The sequence below is a fragment of the Protopterus annectens genome, chromosome 15.part0, assembly GCF_019279795.1.
Source record: "Protopterus annectens isolate FY-2018-M chromosome 15.part0, PAN1.0, whole genome shotgun sequence".
Classification (NCBI taxonomy): domain Eukaryota; kingdom Metazoa; phylum Chordata; order Ceratodontiformes; family Protopteridae; genus Protopterus; species Protopterus annectens.
Window position 1 is genome coordinate 652,725,961 of NC_056749.1, and position 27,596 is coordinate 652,753,556.

General features: G+C 41.3%; 1 protein-coding gene across 1 annotated transcript in view; it reads left to right on the plus strand.

The window, feature by feature from the left end:
* FRMD7 (FERM domain containing 7) overlaps window positions 1–27,596 on the plus strand; it is a 762,912-nt gene that overhangs the window by 498,089 nt on the left and 237,227 nt on the right. Inside the window, exons 7-8 of the mRNA XM_044057495.1 lie at window positions 10,435–10,549; window positions 13,875–14,022. Coding sequence (XP_043913430.1) covers window positions 10,435–10,549; window positions 13,875–14,022 — 263 coding nt within the window. The remainder of the gene's footprint in view (window positions 1–10,434; window positions 10,550–13,874; window positions 14,023–27,596) is intronic.

Genomic DNA, 27,596 nt, shown 5'->3' on the forward strand with positions numbered 1-27,596 from the left:
CTTGATTTCTAAGCTGATTTCTGTTTCACTGAATAAAGTTTTTAACTGTTAAATTGATTTATATTTCTGGTCAACAATACATATAGTAAGCGTGTAATATTCATGTAGTGCATGAAGTGCAGTGATTGCACCCTAACATCAGTTAAAAGGCAACCTAGTTCAGCACTACTGTAGCACAAGACCTGATCTTAATAATCCTTACAAGAGTGCCAATTATCTATACCAACTCAAGGTCTCATAAGCAGGAAAAGGGTTTAATTCTTACCTTTGAAAGGGAAATTGGCTAGGCTTAAAATGGTCCGCAAGGACGACTGGCCTAGTACTTACATATGAACCTATGATACCTATATCTAGCTGTCTCTGTATCTATGTATCTACATCTTTCTATCTATCTATCTATCTATCTATCTATCTATCTATCTATCTATCTATCTAGCTATCTAGCTATCTAGCTATCTATCTACCTATATATCAGTAAATAGCACAGCTTCCCTACCCCTTACCTTTGGTCATATGTGCACGGGACAAAGTTTCAGCCCTTTTAGTACTCTTCCCCGATCCACAACTTCCCATTCACGTTCCCTATACAGAATCACTGCCAGCGTGCTTTCAGTTTGTGCACTGGCACGATTCAACGTACTTTTGTCTTTTCATTACTTCCCTTAGTTCTGTAACCCTCTAGTTAGTATATTTAGGCAAGTGGCTGTGGGTAAGTGAAGCTCCCCCACATGTGTTGTGCAAAAATGCTTTTAACTGCTTCTTTTCATCTGTCTAAAGCTTTATTTTGTTTTCTCTTGATTTAGCTTTACAAGAGTTCATTCATCAAGTCATGATAGAACCTATGCATGTGTGTGTTTGTCTGTGTGTGCTGTGTCTTTGTTAGTGTAGGGTGGGCATGTTCCCAGAACTTCACTTGCACAGACTAAATAATAATATTTCTATCAGGAGGTGGGGGAGAGTAACAGTAACAGATGAACTTATTTGACTCCTCTGTTTCCAAATGATCTACCATTTTCTAAAAAATTAAAAATAACAGCTTATGTAGCTAGTGAGAGTGCTACATAAAAATGATTCAGAAATGCTAACACTGGAATTTTAAAAGAAATCGTTATAGCAAAAATAAATACTAAAAAAACAACAACTAAACCATTTAGTAACCTCCAGAGATAATAAAACTGTATGCTCTATATGTTTTAAAACTCCTTCCCACTAAACCTGACAACAGAAATAAACCCTAACACTTTTCAACAGAAGTTATTAAATAATACGCATCCACTACATGGAGCTGCCATTTGTTTTAAATGTTGACTTCGTACTACACAGGCCCTACTCTTATCTCGACCTACTTTTCCTTTTCTCCTCTACTCACCCTTACTGTCTCATTTTTCTTCCCTGTTTATCCTGTTTTCATCACCACTATTTTATCTTCATTCCTCCTGCATACAGACCCTCTCCTCTCATCTGTCCCCTACCTAGTTTAACTATCAAGGTTAACAGATAAATACTTGTATGAAACTGTAATTTGGCAACATTTTTTCTTGTACGTAGACACTGTGTTTTCTTACCAATTGCAGAAAGATAGTAATCTCTCTATATCTAGAGCATGTTATTATATATATTCTGTAAACTGTAAAAGCAGTGTACTCTCTTTTGTACAAATGTTATGTGTTTGCTTTGTTTGTATGTTGAATGTTCATAGGTTCATAGGTAGGTACTAGGCTATCTGCCTGAGGGCATTTATAAGCCTAGCTAGAGTGTGTCAGCTTTCGCTGCCCTATTGATTAATTAACTGAGCCTCTGTCAAGAAGAGCCAATGAAGTTATCTCAGGGGTGTATTTTCTGTTACCCATCCACTCGTCAAGGTTTCTCTTGAAGAGTGTTAGTGAGGGGCTCTGCCTAATGTAGTTAGGAATTTTGTTCCAAAGCATGGGGAGTCTCTGTGACAGGAATCTATCCCTCCAGCATGTTCTATTTATTGTTGTGGCGAGGTTTAGCTTACTAGAGTGAGTGGTTCGCAGTGACTTGGATTTCTTTAGGTGGAGCATGTCCATCAATTCTGAGTTGGACAATGCTTTGTAAGTCAGGCAGAGATCACCTCTGAGTAAGCGATATGCCACTAAGTACAGCTGGTGTTTTTCCAGTCGGGTTGCATAGGACATATGTTTGAGACCAGTAATGCTCTTGGTGAGGTACTTCTGTGGTCTTTCCAGCTGTTGGAAGTGTCTTGTGAGGTACATCCCAAACGAGGCATTGTACTCTATGATGGGACTGATGAATGACGAGTAGAGGGGCACTATAACCTCTTTATTTCTAGATGCGAACCCTTTAGTAATTAGATGGGCTACATAGAAGGATTTCCTAACTACATTGGCAATATGATTGTCAAAGGAGAGATTACTATCTACCTGGGTCCCCAGATCTCTTATTACCTCTTCTGTATTAAGGGGTCTGCCACCTATGTGGTAATTCATGGGTGTTTTGTTTTTCCAAAATGGGATGACTATGCATTTTTTGGCATTTAGCTTGAGACCATGACTGACACCAGGTGTCCGTCTCAGTAAGGCCTTTTTAGAGAATGTCTGTGTCAGCCGGAGAGTCAATTATGGCTCCCAGTTTGCAGTCATCGGTGAACTTGGTTAGCCATAGTCCTCCTGTGTTTGCCTGTACTTCTGAGAAGTATATGCCGAACAGTAGGGGTCCCAGGACCGACCCTTGTGGGACACCTCTTGTGACTGGTTTAGAGTCGGACCTGGAGCCCGCTATTTTTACCGTGTGAGTTCTGTCTGTAAGCCAGTTGGCAACCCATCTCGTGACGTAGCGGTTTATGTTCAGGCTGGTGAGTTTTTCTATAATTCCTGAGTGGGGAATGGTGTCAAATGCCTTGGCGAGGTCAAGGTAGGCTGTGTAAACTACCTTTCCCTCATCTATGGCCTTGGTGACTGTCTTGATGAAGTCAACCAGGTTTAGTAGGCATGATCTGCCTTTAACAAAGCAAAACTGGGTCGGGTCAAGTGTTTGGAGGTTCCCACTGTCTTTGTTAATGAGTTCCATGATGATGCACTCCATAACCTTGCAGACCAGGCTAGTCAGGCTTATGGGGCGATAGTAACAGGGTCAGTTGTGGCCCCTCCTTTGTGGAGCAGAATAACTGTTGCTGTGCGCCATTCTATGGGCATGTAGCCTGTGAAGAGGCTGAGGTTGAAAAGTGTGTTTAGGTGGGGGGTTAGTTTGTTCTGTAGTTTGTGCAAGATGCAGCCTGGGACAGCATCTGGCCCCATTGATGCTGTGCTTTTGGCTTTTGAAAGGGCTGTTTTCACCTGTGCATCTGTGATTTCATGGACACTACACTTTTCCAGTATTGTTGTGGGCCCTTTTGGGGGTGAGAGGGGGGGTGACGTTTGCACGGAATCTATCTGCCAGGATGTTGGCAATATCAGTGGGTTCAGTATATTTTGTGCTATTTTGCACTAGCTCAGAGCATATCTGTGAGTTGCCACTTAGATTCTTGTCATAGCTAAAGAAGGTTTTGTGGTTATATTTCAAATCCTTGGCTATTTTTCTTTCGAAGTTAGCCTTGGAGGATTTTATGAGAGACCTTAGTTTCTTACTTGATACTGATCAGGGATGTCTTTCCTTTTTGGGATTTGCTTTTTTTCTGAACTAGTTTCCTCCTTCTATTGTATAGCCTGTTTATGGCAAGGGTTCACCAGACTGGTTTCCTTCTCTTAAGGGAGTGAGTCTTGGTTTTGCTAGGGATGGCATGATACCTGCATCCTTGTAGGTGCTCACAGAGTGCATTTGTAAAGGTTTCTGCATCTTGGACAGCGTTATCCTTTAGCATGGGGGCTGTGAAACTTACCACCTCTGCCTTAAAGTAAGGTGAAGTTTGCTTTAGAAAGGTTTTTTGCTGTGCTTTCCTTAGTTGGGGGAGGTGGTGGAGTGTGGACATCCAGAGTGATTAGTTTATGGTCTGATCTAACCAGTGATGGGTTGACCTCTGGTGTGGAACACCTGTCGCCCATGTTGGTGATGACCAGGTCCAATGTGTTTTCACCTCTGGTAGAAGAGTTTACCAACTGATCCAGGGCATTTGTGTTGATAAATTCCAGGAAGCGCTGTACCTGGGAGTTTGTACTTGAGTAGTGTTCCCAGTTAATGGTAGGGTAATTGAAATCGCCCAATATCAGGGTGTTCGGTAGGAACTTCATGTTTTCCAGTGTCTCTAGAAAGACAGAGTGGTGGTCCTGGGTCATGGAGCATGATCTGTAGCAGGCCACAATTTGCATTGCAGATTTGCCTGATGTTAGTTGCACATGGATGATCTCGGAGGTATCATGCTGCGCCACTAACCTGGAGGTGTAGGTATCCTTGATGAATATGGATACACCCCCTCCTTTTGTGTTTAGGTCCATGTTCTGTGGCCGAAATGTGTGGTATGAGTTGTAGCCCGGTAGTGCTGGGGTGCTCTGTGGAGCCTTGAACCAGGTTTCACTTACTGCACAGATGCCAACATTCCCCATACTGAGGAGTGCTTCGAGCGCATGCATTTTGAGCATGGATGATCTCGGAGGCTGGCGAATCTGGGAATCTTGAGGCAATGTTACAACTGCCTCATGTAAATAGACAACCCTCTCCTCCTCCCAACAAATTCCAACACATGTGAGAAATGCAACCATATAGCCAAACTGGAGGCTAAGCTCTGTCAACTCAGTACTGGCGTAACCAGTCAGGAGGAGAAGGAAACCACACTCACTACAATTCCAGTCTCACATAGACCTACCACGACAGGAAACCAAACACATAAACACACAAAAACATACTCAGAGGCTCTAAATAAAAATCTGCCTAAGCAGCAGAGGCCTCCAAAGCAGACACACAAGCAACCGCTACCCCAAAACAAAACACGTGCAACACATTGCTCACAAAGCCAGTGTGCCGAACAGTCACAGCCCTTAAGGCTAAACAACACATCTGATACACTTGTAATAGGTGACTCTATCATTAGGCACACTGACATCCTGCTCACCAGGCTGAACAAGGAGAAGGTCACAGTGAGCTGCCTGTCGGGCGTTAGGATCCCCCACATAACACAAGCACTCAAGTCACACCAAGGCAAGTACAAATGTGACTCAGTCATTGTCCATGCTGGTGTGAATTACCTGAGACGTACCTCCCTGGACTACATGAAAAGAGACATAGAGGAGCTCTCTGAGCATGTAGCCCAGGCCAGTATGACCCTGACCTTGAGTAGCATCTTACCCTCACCAAGAATGATGCCACAATATGAAGAAAAGATGATCAATTTCAACAATTGGCTTACGTATTGGTGTCATTCAAAGGGGATCCAATGCCTGTCAGCCTGGGATGACATGCTCGACAAGCCATGATGCTTCGCTAGGGACAGCTTGCACCTGTCACCCCTGGGCTTTCGGATATTGGCAAAGGCTCTTGCTACCCCCATAGTGCCTCTTTTAGGCAAGGCTCAAAAGACAAACCCACCTCCATAGGTATTACAAGGGATAAGAAACTAAGAGTAATGCTACTCAACGCCAGAAGTCTAAACCTCAAGATGCACACACTCGAAACTCTCCTTAGTATGGAGAACATTGATATCTGTGCAGTAACAGAAACCTGGTTCAAGGCTCCTGAGAGCACCCCAGCACTACCAGGTTATACCTCATACCATGCTTTTCGGCCCCAAAACTTGGACCGAACCACAAAAGGAGGGGGAGTATCAATATTCATCAAAGATACCCACACCTCCAGGTTGGTGGCACAGCACGAAGCATCAGAGATTATCCACGTGCAACTAACAGTGGGTAAAACTGCCTTCCAGTTTATAGCCTGGTACAGACCACCCTCCCAAACCCAGGAACCCCACTCAGGCTTCCTGAGAACACTGGAAAATATGAAGGTCTCTCCAAACACCATTAAAGTGGGTGACTTCAACTACCCAAACATAGACTGGGAGCATTACTCTAGCTCAAACACCCTAACCCAAAGGTTCCTAGAATTTATAAACTCAAATGCTATGGAACAACTTGTTACCACTCCCACAAGAGGGGAAAACATACTGGACCTGATCATCACCAACATGGGGACTCTATGCTCCAGACCAGAAGTGTATCCCTCACTTGTAAGATCAGACCATAAACTAATCTCACTGGATATTCACATCCCGACCCCACCCCCTGCCCAGAAAACCACAGTGAAAAACTTCTCTAAAGCAAATTTCACACTCCTCAAAACCGAGGTGGAATCCTTCAAAGCCCCCGGGCCTGTGTAAAATATGGCCCAGACCGCAGAATCCTTTATAAACGCATTCTATGAACACCTTCAGGAATGCATGGATCATGCAATCCCAAATAAAACCAAGACCCAATCCTCCAAAGGCAGACGTCCTGTCTGGTGGACCCCAGCCATAAACAAACTATACAATAGAAGGAGGAAGGTACTACATGATAGAGCAAAATCCCAAAAAGGGAAGGCATCTCTGATCAGTATTAGGAAAAAAACTACGGGCACTCATAAAATCGTCTAAGGCCAGCTTCGAGAGAAAAATTGCACAGGACACTAAGGATAATCACAAGGCTTTCTTTAGTTATGTTAGGAACCTGGGTGGGAATTCCCAGATATGCTCAGAATTAGTCCAAAATGACAAAAAATACACCTAACCCACAGACATTGCCAACATCCTAGCTGACAGGTTCAGCGCAAACTTCTCCCCCCCTCTCCACCAAAAGGGCAAATATCTATCCCAGCAGAGTGCTACCCCCCTGACATCTCAGCTGCTCAGGTAAGAGCCGCCCTCTCCAAAGCAAAAAGCACAGCATCAATGAAACCAGACAGTGTCCCGGGCTGCATCCTACATGAACTCCAAGAAGAGCTAAACCCAAACATAAAACTGCTGTTCAATCTCAGCCTTACTACAGGATATGTACCCAAAGAGTGGCGTACAGCAACAGTGGTCCCTCTCCACAAAGGTGGTGCCTCAACAGATCCTGGAAATCGCCCCATAAGCCTGACTAGCTTGGTCTGCAAAGCTATGGAAAGGATCATAATGGACCTCATAAATAAAGATATTGGGGACCTACAGACACTGGATCCTACTCAGTTCGGCTTTGTTAAGGGCAGATCTTGCCTCTTAAACCTGGTCGATTTCTTTGAAACAGTCACCAAGGCCATTGACGAGGGGAAGGTAGTCCACACAGCCTACCTGGACCTCACAAAAGCCTTCGATACAATACCCCACTTGGGCATTATAGATAAGCTCACCAGCTTAAATATAAACCCCTATGTCACTAGATGGGTTGCAAACTGGCTCAAGGACAAAACCCACATGGTTAGAATTGCTGGAGCCATGTCAGACTCCAAACCAGTTACAAGCGGCGTCCCACAAGGCTCAGTCCTGGGACCTCTCTTGTTCGGTATATATTTCTCAGAGGTACAGGCCAACATGGAAGGACTGTGGCTGACCAAGTTCGCAGATGACTGCAAACTGGGTGCCATAATCGACTCTCCAGCCAACACAAGTATCCTCCAAAAGGGCCTCATAGAAACAGACAACTGGTGCCAGAGCCATGGCCTCAAGCTAAACGCCAAAAAGTGTATAGTCATCCCCTTTGGCAAAAACAAAGTGCCCACAAATTACCACATAGTTGGTAATCCATTAAGTACAGAAGAAGTAATTAGGGACCTGGGGACCCAAGTTGATAGCAATCTCTCATTTGACAACCACATGGCCAAAGTGGTTAGAAAAACATTTTATATAGCCCACCTAATCATGAAGGGATTCACATCTAGATCAGGGGAGGTCATCGTGCCTCTTTACTCATCCCTCATCGGGCCCATAATTGAGTACAATGCCCCTTTTGGGATGTACTTTACCAGACACCTGCAGCAGCTGGAAAGACCCCAAAAGTACCTCACCAAGAGGATCAAAGGGCTCAAACAGATGCCATATGCTGCCCGGTTAAAGAAACTCCAGCTCTACTCAGTGGCATACTGCCTGCTCAGAGGCGATCTGTGCCTGACGTATAAAGCCATATCCAACCCGGAATTAATGGACATGCTGCACCTCAGAAAATCCAAATCCCATCAAGCTACGCGCTCGAGAGACTTGAACCTCAGCACTGAAATAAATAGGACATGCTGGAGGGACAGATTCATAACCCAGAGGCTCCCTTCACTCTGGAATAAAATCCCAGTCCAGTTAGTCCCTCATTGACTCTCTTCAAGAGGAATCTTGATGAGTGGATGGGAGATCGTAGGTTTACCCTGGGTATCACTTCTGTGTCACTGTTAGACAGAGGCACAGTATACTAACCTCGAAAAAGGGCATAGCAAAATTAATTTAAAATGGGTGGTGAAAGCCAAACACACTCTGGCTAGGCTTATAAATGCCCTAGGGCAGATAGCCTAGTATGAACCTATGAACCTATAAACTCCTGGCGTTGAGTAGCATAATCTTCTAATTTTATAAATGTTTATTCTTAAGCATAACTCTCGAACTTTTCTCCCTGGGGCTACACCAAAAATGGAAACTTTTCCCAGCTGGTCTATCACAGTTAGCAAATACAAACAAACAAACTCATAATGTGCAAATAAAAACATTAAGAAGGGTGTTGCAGATTTAATTTTGCAGTCAGTGGTGTTCTATGTCTGTATTGTACACATCCCTAAAATTATATTTTCAGAACCATAGGTTATAGCACTTCTAAGATACTGTACTCAAAGATTTAGGTAGTTTTCATGGCAGAAGTTCACACTGCTTTTTTCTGAGCATTGTAAGGGTTAAAATCTTTTCTTAGAAAAATAGTTTGAAGTTTTCAAAGTAAATACCTTGGAAGAAATGCATTTAGAGGCCATATCCTATACAATATTTGGTATATTTTAGTCCAGTGTTTTGATGCCAGACCTGGAAATACCAAAGGGGAAAAACCTGTGAATGCCTAACAATGATAATAGCGATTATTTAATTGTACATATGTCTTCTTGTTTATCTGTCTATCTAGATAGCTTGGTAGCCAGCTATCAAGCTGTTTTGGCTGCTAGATTGAAAAACACTAAAACAAAAATATCCACCTGGTAAAACACAAAAGGCTAAGGCTGTAGAGAAGAAAAGAAAACCAGTAAACCTTAAACATCAAGCCTTTAATAAAAAAATGATATATATATATATATAATATATACATATATATATACACGATAAGCGCTTTTGCTCACGCTAATACATGAACTTCCCTCCTTCACCTTACAACCTGTCTGTGTGGACATGATTAAAAAACTACTTAAAAAGCTAAAGCCCACGACACTAGCCGCAGATAAACTACCCGCGATTTTCAGCAAATATGTGCAGATGCAATTGCCTCCCCAGTAGTCATTCTTATTAACAGATCCATATCTGAAAATCTACTAGTCTCTGATATCTGGAAAATTTCCCATACTACTCCACTCTGTGCAAGCAATAATGCCTGACAGGGTGTGTGTTAATGTGTAATTAATGCCCACCCAGGGGTGTTGTGAGGATCAATGCTGTAGGCACTGCAGGTTATGAAAGAGAAGGTAATAGACTGTAAACATAATATAACCAGTGAGTGATAGAGCAAAATAAAGCAACTACCAAGTCAGGTTCAGTCAACACTATATATCTATAGCTGACAAGAAGTATAAGAACAGCTGATACAAACAGTAATAGAACCAGATATGAAGCATTTATCATCAGATACAATTTTACACATTTAATTTAGGCCTATAATAGTTATAACAGTTATAACCATTGTTGCATCCATAGGGGATTAATTATTTGTCTGTGAATTACATTAGGTGATGGTTAAACATCGTCTAAGAAGCAACTGTACTTGTTTTCCAAAATATTTTCTACTAGATCATATTATATTTGCTGGGTTTAGTGGGGCAGTGATTGATGGCAAACGAAAAGCATTATAATCTAGCAGTTAGGAAAATCGAACACAGTGAACACAGGCATGCAAAGCATGAAACACGTCTTACATACAACACAAAAGATAAAATATTGAAATCAATCTCCAATGTAGGAGTATTACTTAGGCTTCACCACTTACACACACACACACACACACACACACACACACACACACACACACACACACACACACACACGCACACACACACACACACACATATTCAAGCTGAAAAACATATTATGAAAGCAAACATGAACGCAATCAGATTATTTGATTAACAAAAACACTATCTTAACATCATGTTATGACTGTTGTGATTTTTTACTAGCATTTGAGGATTAAACAAATTAATGTAAGTACTAACATAACTGGCATATTTTCATTCTCATTTTTTAATCTACCATTTGTTGCTGTAATTATCTTCTTCTGCTACTTACATATTTTTAATAAAGCTTGTTAAAATTATTTTTATTTCTGTTTCTCAATGCAGCAGAACTTGGAGACTATAGTGAAGATATAGACAGAGAACATTTAGACAGAAACCAGTATCTGCCTAACCAAGAATATTTGGATAATCTGATAATGCAGTTCCATCGAAAACATATGTAAGTACCTTATACATTTGTAATTATTTTATAAGGCATACAGAGAAATGGTAAATCCTGATGAGTATCATTTTTTGTAAGGTTTAATTGGTTCTCCAATCAGGTATAACACATGTTGGGAAATCCACATTTATTTCTTTAAATATGTGGTGAGAAATCACAAATAATTTTTATTACATAAAAAACAGATTTTTTTACAATTTATTAAGTTATTGGTTTTATCAACTAGTATGTGCATTTTAAATTAAACTAACATAATAATGGTCTTATGGTTATAGTTTTTGTTAGCTAATATGCACATTGTATATCGAGCTAATACAAAACTGGTCTTACAAAATGGTTATATAATGTTCAGAGTGTATGCAAAATAATTTTAAGTAATTTTGGATCCACCATCACAAAAACTATTCTTCTAGAGTAAGAATATCATGTGTCCCAGGATTCAGAAAGAGCAGTAATGGCTCCATATTAAAATCTGGAGACTCACTTTGCTGAGTCCCAGGATACCAAACAAAAAAACTGAAAATGCTGGAGAAGAAGAAATATAAAATACCAATTCTGATATCACTGTTGTGCTGAGAACAAAGGGAATATTCTGAGAAATGGCACTCTCATACTTAGTATATGCAAATCTGGACTTTTATCCATTCTCTTTCTCTCTCGCTCCATGTCCTGGGACTCAGCAAAGCAGCTCTTGAGATTTCAAATGGTTACAGTAGTAATATGACATCACTTCAGCAATGCAGCATGAAAGTAATTGCATATGCATAGGTTCTGACATAACACTGACTGACCAGAAACAGTGCCGTGTAAATAAGCCATGTGTGTAAAATCATGAGTCACCATTTGAAGAGGAAGGCTGTACTACAGCAGGTCACTGGACCCACGAGTATAGTAAGCTTGGCATGATGCACATTCACACATACATCGAAGTGCCACTACTGTGCAATATGGATACAAGTTTGAGCCAAAAAAAGGGGTACACAACAAAATGCCAGGTGTGTTTATATTATAAATGGGAAGGAAATGGTGTGATAAGGCAGACAGAAAGAGACAAAGGCAAGCAAAGGAACACACAGATGGGTAATGAGAAAGGAAAAGTGTCATAGGTGGGAGAAACAATGCGATTTTGGGGGCCACTGGTGCCCTTTTTATAGTCAGAGAAGAAGGGTAAGGGGAAAAGGAAGAAGAGAGAAAATGTGCATGAAAAGAAAGGCATAAGGAAGTCAACAGGGGCAGACACAAACAAATATAACATGCAGAAAGACTGACAACACAAGTGCTGGTACAAAAGAGGGGGCCGAAAAGAAGATATGCGCATAGACAGAAGGTAAACAAGTAGGCATGGAGCGGATTGGACAAAAAACTAGGGAGAGTAACTGACATACATGGAATGGGAACACAATGATCTGGTTGGGGACATGCAGCTATGTGAGGCTGCCAGTCCCATGAGTATGTATTCCAGGGTGCCAATCTGCATCTTCAGCTACTGGTCCACCTCAGTCCTGACCAGCTTCCACACTTCTCACTGGGTGATCCAAGGTGCCCCCCCCCCCCATTGCTTTTCCCTGATAAGAAGCCTATGCCCCCAAATGGAGAAGCAGCACTAGAAACCACTAGTAAGCCATCTTGGTTGCCTCCCATAAGAAGACCTTTGGTACCCTGTGAAGTGGCTTGCCTGGGAACTGCCAGGGACCCAACAAATAGAGGCAAGGTTGGTGCAGTATACAGCGTTTAATACTAATTTTTCACTTCAGTGTCAATAAATTCATTTCTAGAGGAGTTTATTTAGGTGGGAAATGTTGTTTAGTGTGTGTGTGTGTGTGTGTGTGTGTGTGTGTGTGTGTGTGTGTGTGCATTCAGCCTATGATGTTACTTTTTATATACATCAAACTGAATCATAAATGCAGTCTGATATATATGATATGTCTTTCTTGCAAAAGGCAACAAGTTTTATGTATGTCTGTATGTAGTGCAGGTGTTTCACCTGTTTATATTGCTGCCATATGCATTATGTGCAATGGACTGCACCTGTGCACTGGCCTTCTGCACTGTGCATTAGGTTTATGAAAATCACAAAGTGCAATATAGTGAAGACCTTAAAAGTTTGCATTCTTATTAGGATAAATACAAATATATATGTCTCTTGTAACCGAGACAGGACCATCTGAAAAAGTAATCAGACCTTATGTCAGCGCCCACTGCACTGAGAGGTGCAGTGTCTACATTAGACGGGGAGTGCTAGTTATGCAGGCAGGTGCCGTGCTAAGCAGCACCAGTACTATGTTGTGCCTTGCTATGATGACTTACTAGGCCTAAATTGTGGTGAAGTGTTACTGCAGTTCTGAATGCAGCTGCAGCATTGTACAGGAATTACATTAAGCTGAGAAGCTAAAGCAAATTATTATTTTAACATCTCCTTTTTAATGTACTTTTAATACATTTATGCTGTTTGATTAAGTTTCATATGGTGAAGCTCAGTTGGCCACCAGAGCTGCAGTAATTAATATCTTATTAGCCACTGATCTGGTGACATCAATGCAGAATTTTAAAAATCATCAGTGCTACATATCATTGCAGCCTAATGGATTTTTGTCACAGCTTGTGTTTCTAGATTTCCGTCTTTGCTCCTCTTTTGTCAGAGTAAGGAGCTTCGTGGACATGACAGACGGCAAGTGGTTGAATAAAATCTGAAGGCAGGCATTACCTGATAGCAAAGACCCAATTTAGTAATGATTGTTCATTTAGTAATCATGGTAGAAGGGAATGATGGAGGTCTAGCCTTTGCAAAAAAAGTACTAAAATAGCTGAGGAAGTAGAGTTATGTATTCTGTAAAACTAATTATTTTTTGTTTACTTGAGTTTGAATATCACCTGTATGCATTCAGAAGCAGTGACTAGTTAATCATAAGTAGAAATGTCCTACATAAATAAGTAGTCTAAAGGTTAATCATCATTATTCATCTATCTATGAAAGTAAACAGATCACATAGGCAAAGATTTTAAGGAAAATTTCGAGACATATTCCTATAAATGTTTCTATGCATAAAATATTTGCACTGAATATCCCTAAAAGACAGATTTAAAGTTGTCCTGCCTTGCAGGAATTATGACTTACAATGTTATTTTGTTCATTCAGTTTAGATCTAAATGTTATGATGCTATCTTAATTCAGAATCTCACTAATCATACATTAAGAAAAGTAATTCAGCAACCTAAGTGGCCATTCATTTCTAGAGCTCCCAACATAAGATGCGTTCCTGCTCTTACAAAATTCCCATTAGGTTATAAAATAAACAAATGTTTGCTTTCTTTCTTTTTTTAGGGGTCAGTCTCCGGCTGAATCAGATATAAAACTTTTGGACATTGCAAGAAAGCTGGACATGTATGGTATAAGACCACACTCCGCCAATGACGGGGAAGGGATGAAGATTAATCTCGCTGTTACACACATGGGAGTTTTGGTTTTACAAGTAAACATTTTAATTATTCATTTGTTTATCCATTTATCAGCTATTGAAATACCTGTTTCTTTGGCAGCATCATTTTCATTTTGAAAATCCTGCTTCACTAGCAGCTTTAAGTCCAATAAACTTCTAATACTGAAAATTCTTATAACAATGCAATAAAAAAGCTGGAATTACAACAGAGAGTTGTATATTTTCACAAACACACTAATTCTGGTTATTTGTGTTAACCTTTTTTAGACAGAGTAATGCTCATTATTGTCTCTGTTTATATTATTCCAGAAGCTGTTACTGGTAATTTTTAGGTACAATTGGAGGAATTGTGTTTGCTGAAATTTAATAATGTAATCTTAATTAGTGACCTATACCTGCCAGCAAGGAACTGGTCAAAGGACAAGAAAATGAAAGAACACTTAGTAGGTATATTTATGTTATCTCATAATCGTGTACAGGTAATTAATAATCGTGCAGGAGGTGCTGTCTTACTAAATATGATATTTTTGAATAAAATGTTATATATAATTACAAAGTACTAGCTCCCTTATCTGGTGCAGATGGTAGTTATTTCTTTTCAATGCAAGAGTTAATCAATTAGATCCATCCATCCCTAAGCAATTGCTAGCTGTTTACTCATAGACTAGCATGACCTGGGGCAGACTGAGAATCTATGAAGAAGGATGTAATAGAATGAACCACAACTTTGTGGGACAGACAGGGTATAGGTGAATACAACTACAGTGATACACATGTGTGGTAGTGGCCATATGTATGCAATGGCCACAGCCATACAGTATTTATTGCACTGTTTTAGCTCAGTCATTATACTAATGTGCCAGTCAAGGTTAAGTGCCTCTAAAGTACACATTTTATACAATGTGCACTAGATCAAGGATGTGTACGAGCCTCATACCTGACCATGTACCCACAAGTATGACTATGATCTGCAATGGGCATGAGCAGATCCTTGTGGTACTGTTCATTTATTAAGTGTTTGCCATGGCACATAGAGGCACTAAAGAACAACAATGGAAGCAGATCTGTATTGTACAGGTTACACACCAGCATATCACCATGTAATTTACACTCCAAATGCCACCTTAATATATCATGTATGTATGTATGTATGTATGTATGTGCCACTATAAAGTGGCATTTTGAACTTTCATACTGCCATGCCACTTTGATGCCCATCAGTGCATTTCGTATGATGCATGCAGCATACATTGATGAAAATGTACTACCATACTCCTCTAGACTATGACCTGTGAAGTGATCATGGCTTCTGAGGTCACTGACTGTGGCAGGGCTCTCAGGTGGTCATGAGGGAATTGAAACTATCTCTGTGCATCATGCTGAGAGACCATTAGGAGCACTTGTCGGGGGCTTCTTATGAGTATACTTAGTGTAAGGTGGATACATGGCACTACCTTTCTAGGGTGATCTGTCCTGCAACAGGCATCACTCACTTAGGTGAGTAGTGCAGTCACAATTACAGTGATCTACATCCGTGTCACCTTGAGTTGCCAATAATAATAGGAGGCTAATGAAAGTTCTTCTATGCACTACATTAAATATACATGACAGGCACATTTACTGTAACTTAGACATGACTTCCCAGTCACTTGCAGAACATGTGAGTCATGTACATTTTTATTTTTCTTTCTGTTATGCAACTCCTGAGCAGATACAAAAAGCTGCCCTTTCAGAGGCATATGGAAAGTCTCTCCAGATGCAGGGGTAAGTAGATACCTGTAATAGTACACCAGCAGATATTTATCATACCAACAGATTTTTGTGATAGGACTTTGTTTCTAGTAGTGGAAACCCCTACTATGAGTACTACACTCCTCCTGACTCTAATGCACTGTTCATGTGGACCACCTAGCAGTCAGACTGCCAGTGTGAATTGCTCATGCTATCAGGGTAATGATCAGATGTCTGCCTCATTTTGTCCCTGCAGTATAAATGGGCTGTACTGTACTACACATCCTGTGGTTTTGGCCTGCTACACTGCTAGGTGCATTGCAAAAGTCCTGACAATCATTAAAGGCACAAGGGTCTGACTGCCTGACATAATTAATGCATGGCAGCTTCTAAACCTCATGGCAGTGCTGATTTTACTTGGCAAACCTTGGGTAGGATTCATTTTAGTGTGCTCTGGCATGTACCACTGGTTGACATATGTAACACTATTTGACTGCCAACTGCTGACTGGTTACCAGCTTTAGGCCAGTGTTTTTTTTTCAGCTGTTATTTTACTCCACTGCAAAGTTTCATTTTTCCCCTGAAGCATCTGAGCATTATTTATACCATACCAAATAATATATAATACCACTAGCAAATAAATGACCCTGAGCAGGAAATAAAGGAAATTCAACATACAAGTATAATAAATTGCCACTCAGGATCAAACCAGGCAACAGACAGTCCAAGCCCAAAGTTAATCACAAATTGAGTCTATTCAGACCTTGCACTAGGCTGTAACTCCATAAAAACTTGTCCAGAATCGATACAAAGTATAAAAAGGTATGAAGATGTCTATTCAGACCAAGTAGATAACCTCCATAAATAAAAGCAGTAATTCCAGGCTCAAAGAATAAAGGTTGTATGTCCCTTTATTAAAACAAATTGGGTAAGTGCTTTCGCCATGCGACTTTTTCAAACCATTACGGAGTTACAGCCTAGTGCAAGGTCTGAATAGACTCAATTTGTGATTAACTTTGAGCTTGGACTGTCTATTCCCTGGTTTGATCCTGAGCGGCAATTTATTATACTATTTATACCATATCCTAACTTGTCCCTTGGTCATATGACATTGTGCTAGGTTTGTCCCACAATGCCTACCATATTGCCTGCACTCATGCATTACACCATATGCATTGCTCTCCAACATACAAACAGCAGGACTCTCTAAGATCCATGTCCTCACATCCCTTGTGACACACTGGCTGCAATATACCCCTTTGTCTTGGAGATCAAACTCATGTTCCACATTGCTTTAGAATGCATAAAAACATTTTATTTCCTAGGGTACATTTGTGCCTGAAAATATTATGTAAACATGTTAATGCTCTAATGCTTTCCTCTGTTTTTTGTGTGTGTGTGTGTGTGTGTGTGTGTGTGTGTGTGTGTGTGTGTGTGTGTGTGTGTGTTTGTGCGTGTGTGCGCACGCTGGTAAGCATTTGTGTATCTTTCTTGCTACTTCTCTACTCTATTCACTTGTCTTATTATTTATTTGGTGTTTTATTTCTTTCCATTTATGTTACTACTTTATGCCACAGCTGCAGTTGTGGTGTGGTGGTGGTCACCTCACCACTGACCCATATTGCCATCTCTTGCTGGGTCATGAGCTACCTCCAGGTCTGTCTCACTGCAGGGTGATGAATGTCATCTAGAGGGAAGCTAAATGAAGGGTTCCTTTGTGGGCTTTCATGGTCTGTCATCAGTGAAGCATTTTCTTCACTTTCTTGGGACACCATAGGTAGGTCACCATATGGCTGGAGTTGGAGGAGATTGTGACTGTGACAATAGGCTAGCAACTTCACACCTGCCCTGGCAGCCTGGAGAACATCCATGGCTGATTGGTTTAGTCGCACCACTGCCTGACAAGTGGGCCACCAGTGGCTGGGCTAAGTAAGACAGCAGTCATGGAGGTGATTGACCACCGGCCAGTTGCAGCCCTGGGGAGCATGAAAGGCAGATGTCAACCCACCCTATCCCCCATCTTGGTGCACCCCCACCTTCTGTTTCATTTCCCTTCCTACGTTGTTATCCAGTCCTCTGCATCACCATGTGGCCTTTTCTCTGTCTCTCTGCCTGTCTGGGTCTTTCCTTTGTGTTCTCTCATTTTGTGTTAACACAGCCCCTTTTGGTCATTGTCTCTGTTTTTGCTTGTTTCTCTGCCCTTAGTATCATCCTTATACCCTCTTTTCCATCTACACCTTCCTCTTCCTTACTTCTCTTTCTATTCTTCTCGAAACAACGGGTATCTTTCTCACAAAAAATTCTGCTCTTGTTTCCTTACCACATTCCAAGTCTTTTATTCCTCATGCTCTTCTCTGTGTTCCTCTGCTTTCCCTTCCCCTTCTGACTATCCTGTATACCTATTTTTTTCCCCAGTAATGAAAGCAGATTTCTAGGGACTTTGTTAAGAAGTCATCATGACTGTCAACAGTTCTTATATACTGGCATGACAGTGGGCTTGTGAATCACACCTCTCAACTGTACAGATTATTGCCTCGTATTTTTGGTCTGTTCCTCATAAAATTTGAGATTTTCTGGCAAATCACTGGAATGATCTGAGGATTGACGTCACTAAACAATGACATTCATTTGAGTTTCAGACTTCAAATTCTTCAAAAAATTTATGTTAACACAAACCCTAATCTTCTTTCGGCTTTTCCCGGTTAGGGGTCGCCACAGCAGATCACCTGTCCGCCCATGATTGGCAGTGACGTTTTACAATGTTGAGTTGCCAGCCCGGTGCCCAACCTTCCACAGAAGGCAAACACATGCACATACTCACACCTAGGGCCAGTTTAGAGTGTCAGGTCCACCTACAGTATGTCTTTGGGATGTGGGAGGAAACCCACGCGACCACAGGGAGGACATGCAGACTCTGCACAGAAGGCATCCCAGCCGAGGATCAAACCGGAGAACCTCTTGCTGTGAGGCAGCAATGCTAACCACCGCACCACCATGGAACACAAATATTCTAGCAAATTTCTAAGTTTATATGTGCAATATTTATAATCTGTCCCTATTTTTGGGTCTTTCTCCCCCCATTTTGCATGATTTGTCCAGATTTCTAGCACTAAGAGGTTGAGAGGTATGTTGTGAATCCTCATAATCATGTTTGTAGTACATGAATTCTTCTGGGATCTTTGGGTTATGTGACCATTGCCATGCTATGCTCCTCTTTCACACATTCTTTAGTTAATTATGTCATGCTAATTGCCCTATAATATATTTAATCAGCTTTGGACCACATTGCACTACAGCCACACTAGTTCATAGGTTCATAGGTTTATACTAGGCTATCTGCCCTAAGGCATTTATAAGCCTAGCCCAAATTTTTGTGGCTTACGCCACCCCTTATATGAAAAAATACTGTGCCCATTAGTTTGTTGTGCCTCTGTCCAGCAGTGACACAGAGATGATTCCCGGGGTAAACCTACGATCTCCCATCCACAGGTCTAGATTTCTCTTGAACAGAGTCAGCGAGGTGCTCTGCCTCACATGGACCGGGATTTTATTCCACAGCATAGGGAGTCTCTGAGTGATAAATCTATCCCTCCAGCACGCCCTATTTATATCCGTGCTAAGGTTTAAGTTGCTTGCTCTAGTGGTTTTGGTGGATTTGGATTTTTGAGGTGGAGCATGTCCATTAATTCCGGGTTGGACATGGCCTTGTATGTCAGGCACATGTCACCTCTGAGCAGACGGTATGCGACTGAATAGAGCTGGAGTTTCTTCAATCTGGCAGCATATGACAGATTTTGGAGTCCCTTTATCCTTTTGGTGAGGAACTTTTGGGGTCTCTCCAATTGCTGCAGATGTCGGGTGAGATACATCCCGAATGGGGCATTGTACTCGATCATTGGTCTGATAAGTGAAGAGTACAGGGGAACAATAACCTCACTAGATCTGGATGTGAATCCCTTCATGATCAGGTGGGCAATGTAGAAGGTCTTTCTAACCACTTTAGCAATGTGAGTGTCAAAAGAAAGGCCACTGTCAACCTGGGTCCCCAGGTCCCTGATAACCTCTTCTGTGCTTAGTGGATTGCCACCTATATGGTAGCTTGGGGTTACCTTGTTTTTCCCGAAGGGTATGACTATACATTTTTGGCGTTTAACTTCAGGCCATGGCTCTGGCACCAGCTATCTGTTTCCGTGAGTCCCTTCTGAAGGATATCCGTGTCTGATGCACTTTCCACTATGGCGCCCAGTTTGCAGTCGCTTGCAAACTTTGTCAGCCAAAGTCCTCCTATGTTGGCCTGTACTTCTGAGAAGTAGATGCCAAACAATAGGGGCCAAGGACCGAGCCCTGTGGGACACCACTTGTGACCGGCTTGGAGTCTGACACAGCGCCAGCAACTCTAACCCTGTGGGTTCTGTCCTTAAGCCAGTTTGCAACCCATCTTGTGACATATGGGTTTACATTTAAGCTGGTAAGTTTTTCTACAATACCCGAGTGGGGTATTGTGTCGAAAGCCTTTGCAAGCTCAAGGTAGGCTGTATGGACTGCCTTTCCCTCATCAATGGCCTTGGTGACTGTTTCGAAGAAGTCGACCAAGTTCAAAAGGCATGATCTTCCCTTGACAAAGCCAAACTGGGTCGGGTCCAATGTCTGCAAGTCCCCTATATCTTTGTTTATGAGCTCCATTATGATCCTCTCCATAGCTTTGCAGACTAGACTTGTTAAGCTTATGGGACGGTAATTACCAGGGTCCGTGAGGCGCCGCCTTTGTGGAGTGGGACAACAGTTGCCGTGACGCCACTCCTTGGGCACGTTATCCTGTGGTAAGGCTGAGATTAAACAGCTGCCTTATGTGCGGGTTTAATTCCTCATTTAGCTCGTGTAGCACACAGCCGGGGACACCATCCGGTCCCATTGATGCTGTGTTTTTAGCTTTAGAGAGAGCAGCTTTCACCTGCGCATTTGAGATGTCCAGGAGGCTACACTCGGCTGGGATAGTTATCTCTCCTTTAGGGGAGAGGGGTGAAGTTTGCACTGAACCTGTCTGCCAGTATGTTGGCAATGTCTGTGGGTTCAGTGATTTTTGTATCATTTTGGACTAATTCTGAGCATATCTGGGAGTTTCCACCCAGGTTCCTAACATAGCTGAAAAGGCCTTATGATTGTCCTTTGAATCCATGGCAATTTTTCTCTCAAAATTGGCCTTAGTTGATTTTATGAGTGCTCGTATTTTTTACTAATAATGATCAGGGGTGACTTCCTTTTATGGATTTTGTTCTATCATGTAATAGCTTTCTCCTCTTATTGTAAAGTTTGTTAATGGCTGGGGTCCACCAGACTGGACGTTTGCCCTTTGTGGAAAGAGTCTTGGTTTTATTTGGAATTGCCTGATCCATGCAGTCCTGGAGGTGTTCATAGAAGGCATTTGTAAGGGCTTCCGCAGCTTGGGTTGTGGTTTCCACTGGCTCAGGGGCCTTGAAGGATACAACACCAGTCTTGAGTAGTGTGAAGTTTGCTTTAGAGAAGTTCTTCACTATGGTCTTTTTGTTTGGGGTGGGGCGGGATGTGGATTTCCAGTGAGATTAGTTTATGATCAGATCTCACCAATGAGGGATATACTTCCGGTGTGGAGCATTTTGTCCCCATGTTTGTGACAATGAGATCTAGTATATTTTCTCCTCTCGTGGGAACAGTGACTAGCTGTTCCATGGCATTTGAATTTATGAACTCCAGGAACCGTTGGGCTAGAAAGTTAGGGCTTGAGTAATGTTCCCAGTCTATATTCGGTAGTTGAAGTCACCCAATATGATGGTGTTTGGAGATACATTTATACCCTCCAGTGTCTTCAGGAAGGCTGTGTGGGGTTCCTGAGTTTGAGAGGGTGGCCTGTAGCATGCTACAATTTGTAGAGCAGTTTTGCCTATGGTTAGTTGCACCTGGATGGTTTCGAAGCTTAGATGCGTTGCCACCAACCTGGAGGTGTGGGTATCCTTTATGAATATGGATACACCCTCCTTTTGTGGTGTGGTCCGGGTTTTGGGGCCGGAACGCATGATATGAGGTAAAACCTAATAGTGCCGGGTGCTCTCAGGAGCCTTGAACCAGGTTTCAGTTACAGCACAGTCATCGGTGTTCTCCATACTGAGAAGGGCCTCGAGTGTGTGCATTTTGAGATTTAGACTTCTGGCATTGAGCAGCATTACCCTCAGTTTCTTCCCATTTTTGGTTTCTAGGGTGGTAGGTTTAGAATTTGAGCCTTGCCTAAAAAAGGCACTATGTAGGTGGCAAGGACCTTAGCCACTATCCGTAAGCCCAGGGTGACAGGTGCAAGCCGCCCTTGCGAAGCAGCGTGGCTTGTCAAGCATGTCATCCCAGGCAGACAGACACTGGATCCCCTTTGAATGACACCAGACATTAAGCCAATTGTTAAAGCTGATCATCTTGTCTCTATATTGTGGCATCATTCTTGGTGAAGGAAGGATACTGCTCAGGGTTAGGGTCATACCTGCCTGGGCTACATAATCAGAGAGCTCCTCTATGTCTCTTTTCATGTAGTCCAGGGAGGTACGTCTCAGGTCGTTCACACCAGCATGGACAATGACTGTGTCATATTTGTACTTGCCGTGGAGTGACCCGAGTGCTTGTGTTATGTGGCGGATTCTAGCGCCCGATAGGCAGCTTACTGTGACCCTCTCCTTGTTCAGCCTGGTGAGTGGGACGCCAGTGTGTCTGACTATGGAGTCACCTATGACAAGTATGTTTGGTGTTGTATTTGGCCTTAAGGGCTGTGACTGCTTTGCACACTGCTTTTGTGGTTTATGTGTTGCTTGTGGGGTGTCTTGAGGTAGCAGTTGTTTGGGTGTCTGCTTTGGAGGCCTCTGCTGTTTAGGTAAATTTTTACTCAGAGCCTCCGCGTATGTCTTTGTGTGTTTATGTGTTTGATTCAGTGGAGTGGTAGCATTATGTGAGGCTGGTTTTGTGGTGTGTGTAGTTGCCTTCTCCTCCTGTCTGGTCTTGCCAGTCCTGAGTTGAGAGAGCTCAGCCTCCAGTTTGGCTAAATAGCTGCATCTCTCGCAAGTATTTGTGTTATGTGGGAGGAGGAGAGGGTTGTCTGTGTACATGAGGCAGTTATAACATTGCCTCAAGATTCCCAGATTCACCAGCTGGACCGGGGAGAAGATTGACAACTGACCTTTGGACATGCTAGAATAATATTGGGAATTCCTTAATTGAAAACAAGGGCCAGTGGGGAGTGAGGGTGTAGTGCTTTTAATTTTAAGTGCTGACTTATATAATTGCTTTAGTAGGCAAGTGCCAGGTAACTTGAGTGCAATGTGTTATAAGTAACTAAATGCAAAAATGACAAACAGTAACTTTCTTTCAAGTGAAACAAGGAAATAAGTACAGTAAGCAATGCAGATATCACTAGTGATCCACAGAAGCGCTGAGAAGTTGCGTATTAGGTGGAATTAGCTTCCAGGGAAATAACAAGCAAACAAACAACAAGCATATAAACAAAGCTAGATTCAGCAGGCCTGGATCTAGTCTATGCTAGAGCAAACAAGGTGAACCAATTTCAGTAAGATACAGTTCAAATATTCAGGCACTATAAACCTTTAACCAGAAATTCCCAGCTCAGAAGGGCAGAGTCAATTGCATGGCCACATAACTAGTGTTTCTGAATCCCAGGTAATGCCCTCATTAAAGCAAGCAGCTAAAGGCTGTGATTAATGAAAACAATAGTTTATAAAGTAGCCAGAAGAATAAATTACTGAGGAATTGGTAATAAACCAGTTGAATGAATTACTAAAGAAAGGACAGTTGAGGTACTCAAATTTATGTAGTATAATCAAGAAAAAAAAATAAGTTTACCAACCATTTATTAAGGCAAAATCTATGCAGGGAAACATTCTGTACAAGCAAAATATCCTAAAACAGGGTCAGGTTTTAATGGTTCCATCCGCCTTTACACTAAGTAATTACAGACCATATTTTATGCATTTTCTGAAACAGGTGTCAACAGTAGTCATCTAGGAAGAGGTATACAAGATAGACTTTCTGTCACTTTATGAAGATAAGGCTAGGGAAATCTTAAACAAGTTCAAAATTAAAATAAGGTCCCAAGCTTTAGCTCAACTCCTTAGCTTAAATAATTAAACTGGATAAAACTAAGGTTGTCCTGACTTCTGTTTTGACTTATTAATTCATTGAAAGTTTGAAGTCAAGAATTATGCCTCAGAAATGTAAATGGCAAACACAAAAGCAGTATACAAGGGTAAAGGGAAATCAGATGATATTTATTTATCTATGTATACACTATGTATAGTGTAGAGGAGTTGCCATGGGGGCAGTATGTGCCCCCATTTTTGCAAATACTGTCCTAGCATATTGGGAAATGGAATTTGTCATCAATTCACCATATTCCCAATATTGGACACTTTATGGCAGATACCTGTATGATATTATTTTTTGGAAAGATAGTACTGAAAAACCAAATGAGTTTTTTAACTACGTGTGGCACCACAACATTTTTGGAGTTTACTATCCATACAAGTAGTGAGACTATTCATTTTTTAGATGTCACTATTGTGAAAGAGAATTAGAGGGATATTTAACTCTACTATTTACAGAAAACCAATGTACTCTAACATACTGTTATTCTTTATGAGCTGGCATTCCCTGCACCAAAAAAAGTCCCTGGTCAAGGGACAATATGTTCGTCTTGCTAGAATGGTATCAGATAATGATGAATATGTTTTTCAGACCAACATTCCTAAAAACATGCTGATTAGTAGAGAGTACTCCACACTGTTCATAGACAACATAGGTAATGAGGTAACTCAGAAAAGAGTTAGTGGACACTTCCTACCATTACTGGGCTCAGATAGACACACTAGCATGAATACTATATCTAATACTGCTAAAGTGAATCATACAAATGGAATGATTTTAACATTTAACAAGCAATATGGTAATATCAGAGAAATTATTACAAAAAACTAGTGTGTTTTTAATACCGACCCAGATTATAAGAAATTGGTGGGGGTGGGCCCACGTATATCTTATAAAAAGGATGTAAGTATCACAATTATGTTAGAAAAACCTAGTATGATGAATTGTGAGGAAAATTAGTAAATATGAGTATTGCTCACAATGTAAATACATATTAGAGAAGAATGAAATCCATTTAGCCCATTTTTTTACAATAAGTTTGAAAAAGAGATATAATTGTAACAGCAAACTGGTTATTTACATAGGTATTTGTCAAAAATACCCATGTATTTACATAGGTAATACAAAAAATAGCCTTAAAACCAGAATATATCAACATCAATATATCAGTAAAAAAGACTCCAAGAATGCCTTAGCTGAACATACAATCCAACTTGCAGAGCATCATTTTAAATATATTACTATAGATCATGTTGATATAGGTGAAAGAGGAGGTCCTATAGATGATTTTTTGGAATTTAAGGAACTCAAATGGCAACTGCGAATCAACGCAACTAGTTAACCAGGACTAAATGGTGTGGATTCTATTAGTCCAATTTTGAGACTGAAAGCCAAGTTTGCTATCTAGGTATAATTATGTTCATGGGGTATACACTGTGTTTAAAGTCATCTTTGTTATAGGTAGCATGATAGCTAGATCTACATATGTATTCATTTACATATATAAGAATTTATCTAGTAGAGAGGTATTTTAGTTATTTTAGCAATACTATATGCAAGTATGTGCTTGTGAAGCTTAGCAGTGGCAAAGCATGTAATGTATATGAAAATGTAAGTGATACAAACTGCAGATGTAATATATCTTTAAATGCTGGTTCCAAACTGAGGCAAGTTTTATAACATGGTTTTTAGCGCATATATAAATGAGTTGGCCACTACAGTTCAAGTTTTTAAGCTTTTATTCTGAGGAAGTTTGTATTTTATAAACAAAAGTGCTAAATAAATACTTGGGAGTGGATCAGTTTGTCTTTTGCCTTCATTTGTGTTATTTCTACAATTTGCGGGTGTCGTGGAAGTTTTGCACTTTCAGATATATCTTTAGGGACAGATGGAGGGGAGAGTGGTAACATTTGGGCTAAACCTATCAGCCAGTAGCTTAGCTATATCTTCGGCCACAGTGTAGGTAACATCATTCACAGTCAGCAGAATGCACTGCTGCATTGTGCTTTACAGATTATGAATATAACTAAAAATGTCTTGTGATTCTCTTTGGCTTGGGAAGCTATTTTGGCTTCAGATTGGCCTTTGGTGGATTTTATTAAACTCCTGATTTGTTTGTTTATTTCAGTGATAAGGGCTCTAACATTCTGGAAATTACTCTTCTTACTTTTTGCCAAAAATGTTTCCTTGTTATTATAAAGCTTCTTGATATTGTGGTTCCACCATTTGGATTTGTTTCTGGGGTTTCCCTGCACTTGTTCCTACATGGGTATAGCTACATCTATACAGCTGTTTACATGCTGGTATAGTGTGGTGCTGTACACTTCTGTGTAGTCAGTGGAGTTAACTGAGTTTGGTGGGGATTTGAAACTTGCCAATGTATCTCTTAGGAGAAGGTAGTTTGTCTTAAAGAAATTATTAAATGGGTGGAAGGTATCTCTGGTTTCAGTTTTATTTTGAAGTAGACTGCTTTATGGTCAGACCTAATAGTATGCAAGGGATGGTACAAGATGCTCCTATATTAGTAAGGACAAGATCCAAGATGTTATTTCCCCAAGTGGGTGCTCTAACTAATTGTACCAGGGAATTTGTATTGACAAAGTCCAGGAATCTCTGTGCTTTGTGTGCTAGTGGTGGTGTAGGTATCCCATTCTATAGCTGGATAGTTTAGATCACCTTGGAAAATGGTACTGGGTTTAATACTGAGTGATTCTAGTTCCTGTAGACAGGTGTTGTGGCTTTGTTTTGTCACAGAGGGAGTTCTATAGCTAACTAATATATGGTACGGGACCTTTCTGATGGTTATTTCATCATGCTGCTTTACCAGCTTTGATGTTCATAGGTTGGTACTAGGCTATCAGCCCTAGGGCCTATAGAAGCCTAGCCATAACAATTCCCTGGCTATTTCTTCCCACAATATTTACTTCCCTGGACCCCTGTCTAGCAGGGTGACTGATGTGACCCTGGGGGTGAATTTCATATCTTCCATCCAATCGTCAAGGTTCTTTTTGAAGAGGGCCAAAGAGGTGCTTTGCTTGACATGTATGGGCAGTCTATTCCAGAGTCTGGGGAGTCTCTGGGTCAGGAACTTATCCCTCCAGCATGTTTTGTATATTATGATGACAAGGTTTAGATCCCTGGAGCGTGTGGCTCTGAGGGATTGGGATTTCTTTAAGTGTAGCATGTCCAACAGCTCTGGGTTTGACATGGCTTTGTATGTTAAGCAGAGATCGCCTCTGAGTAGACGATATGCAGCAGAGTATAGCTGGAGTTTTCTTACATGGTCAGCATATGGCATCTGCTTTAGGCCTGCGATTCTTTTAGTGAGGTATTTCTGCAGCCTTTCCAGTTTTTGCTGATGTCTTGAGATGTACATACCAAATGGGGCACTGTATTCTATAATGGGTCTAATGAGGAATGAGTACAGTGGGACAATGGCCTCCTTTTTTCTGGATGAAAAGCCCTTAGTGATGAGGTGTGTGACATAGAAGGATTTGCTGACAGTTGTGGTGATGTGGTTATCGAAGGTGAGACCACTGTCCACCTGTGTCCCTAAGCCTCTTATCACACTTTCGGTGTTTAGTGTACTGCCACCTATGTGGTAATTCATGGGTATGTGTTTTTTCCCAAAGGGGATAACTATGCCTTTTTTGGCATTGAGCTTTAGCCCATGGCTCTGGCATCAAGCATCTGTTTCTGTAAGACCC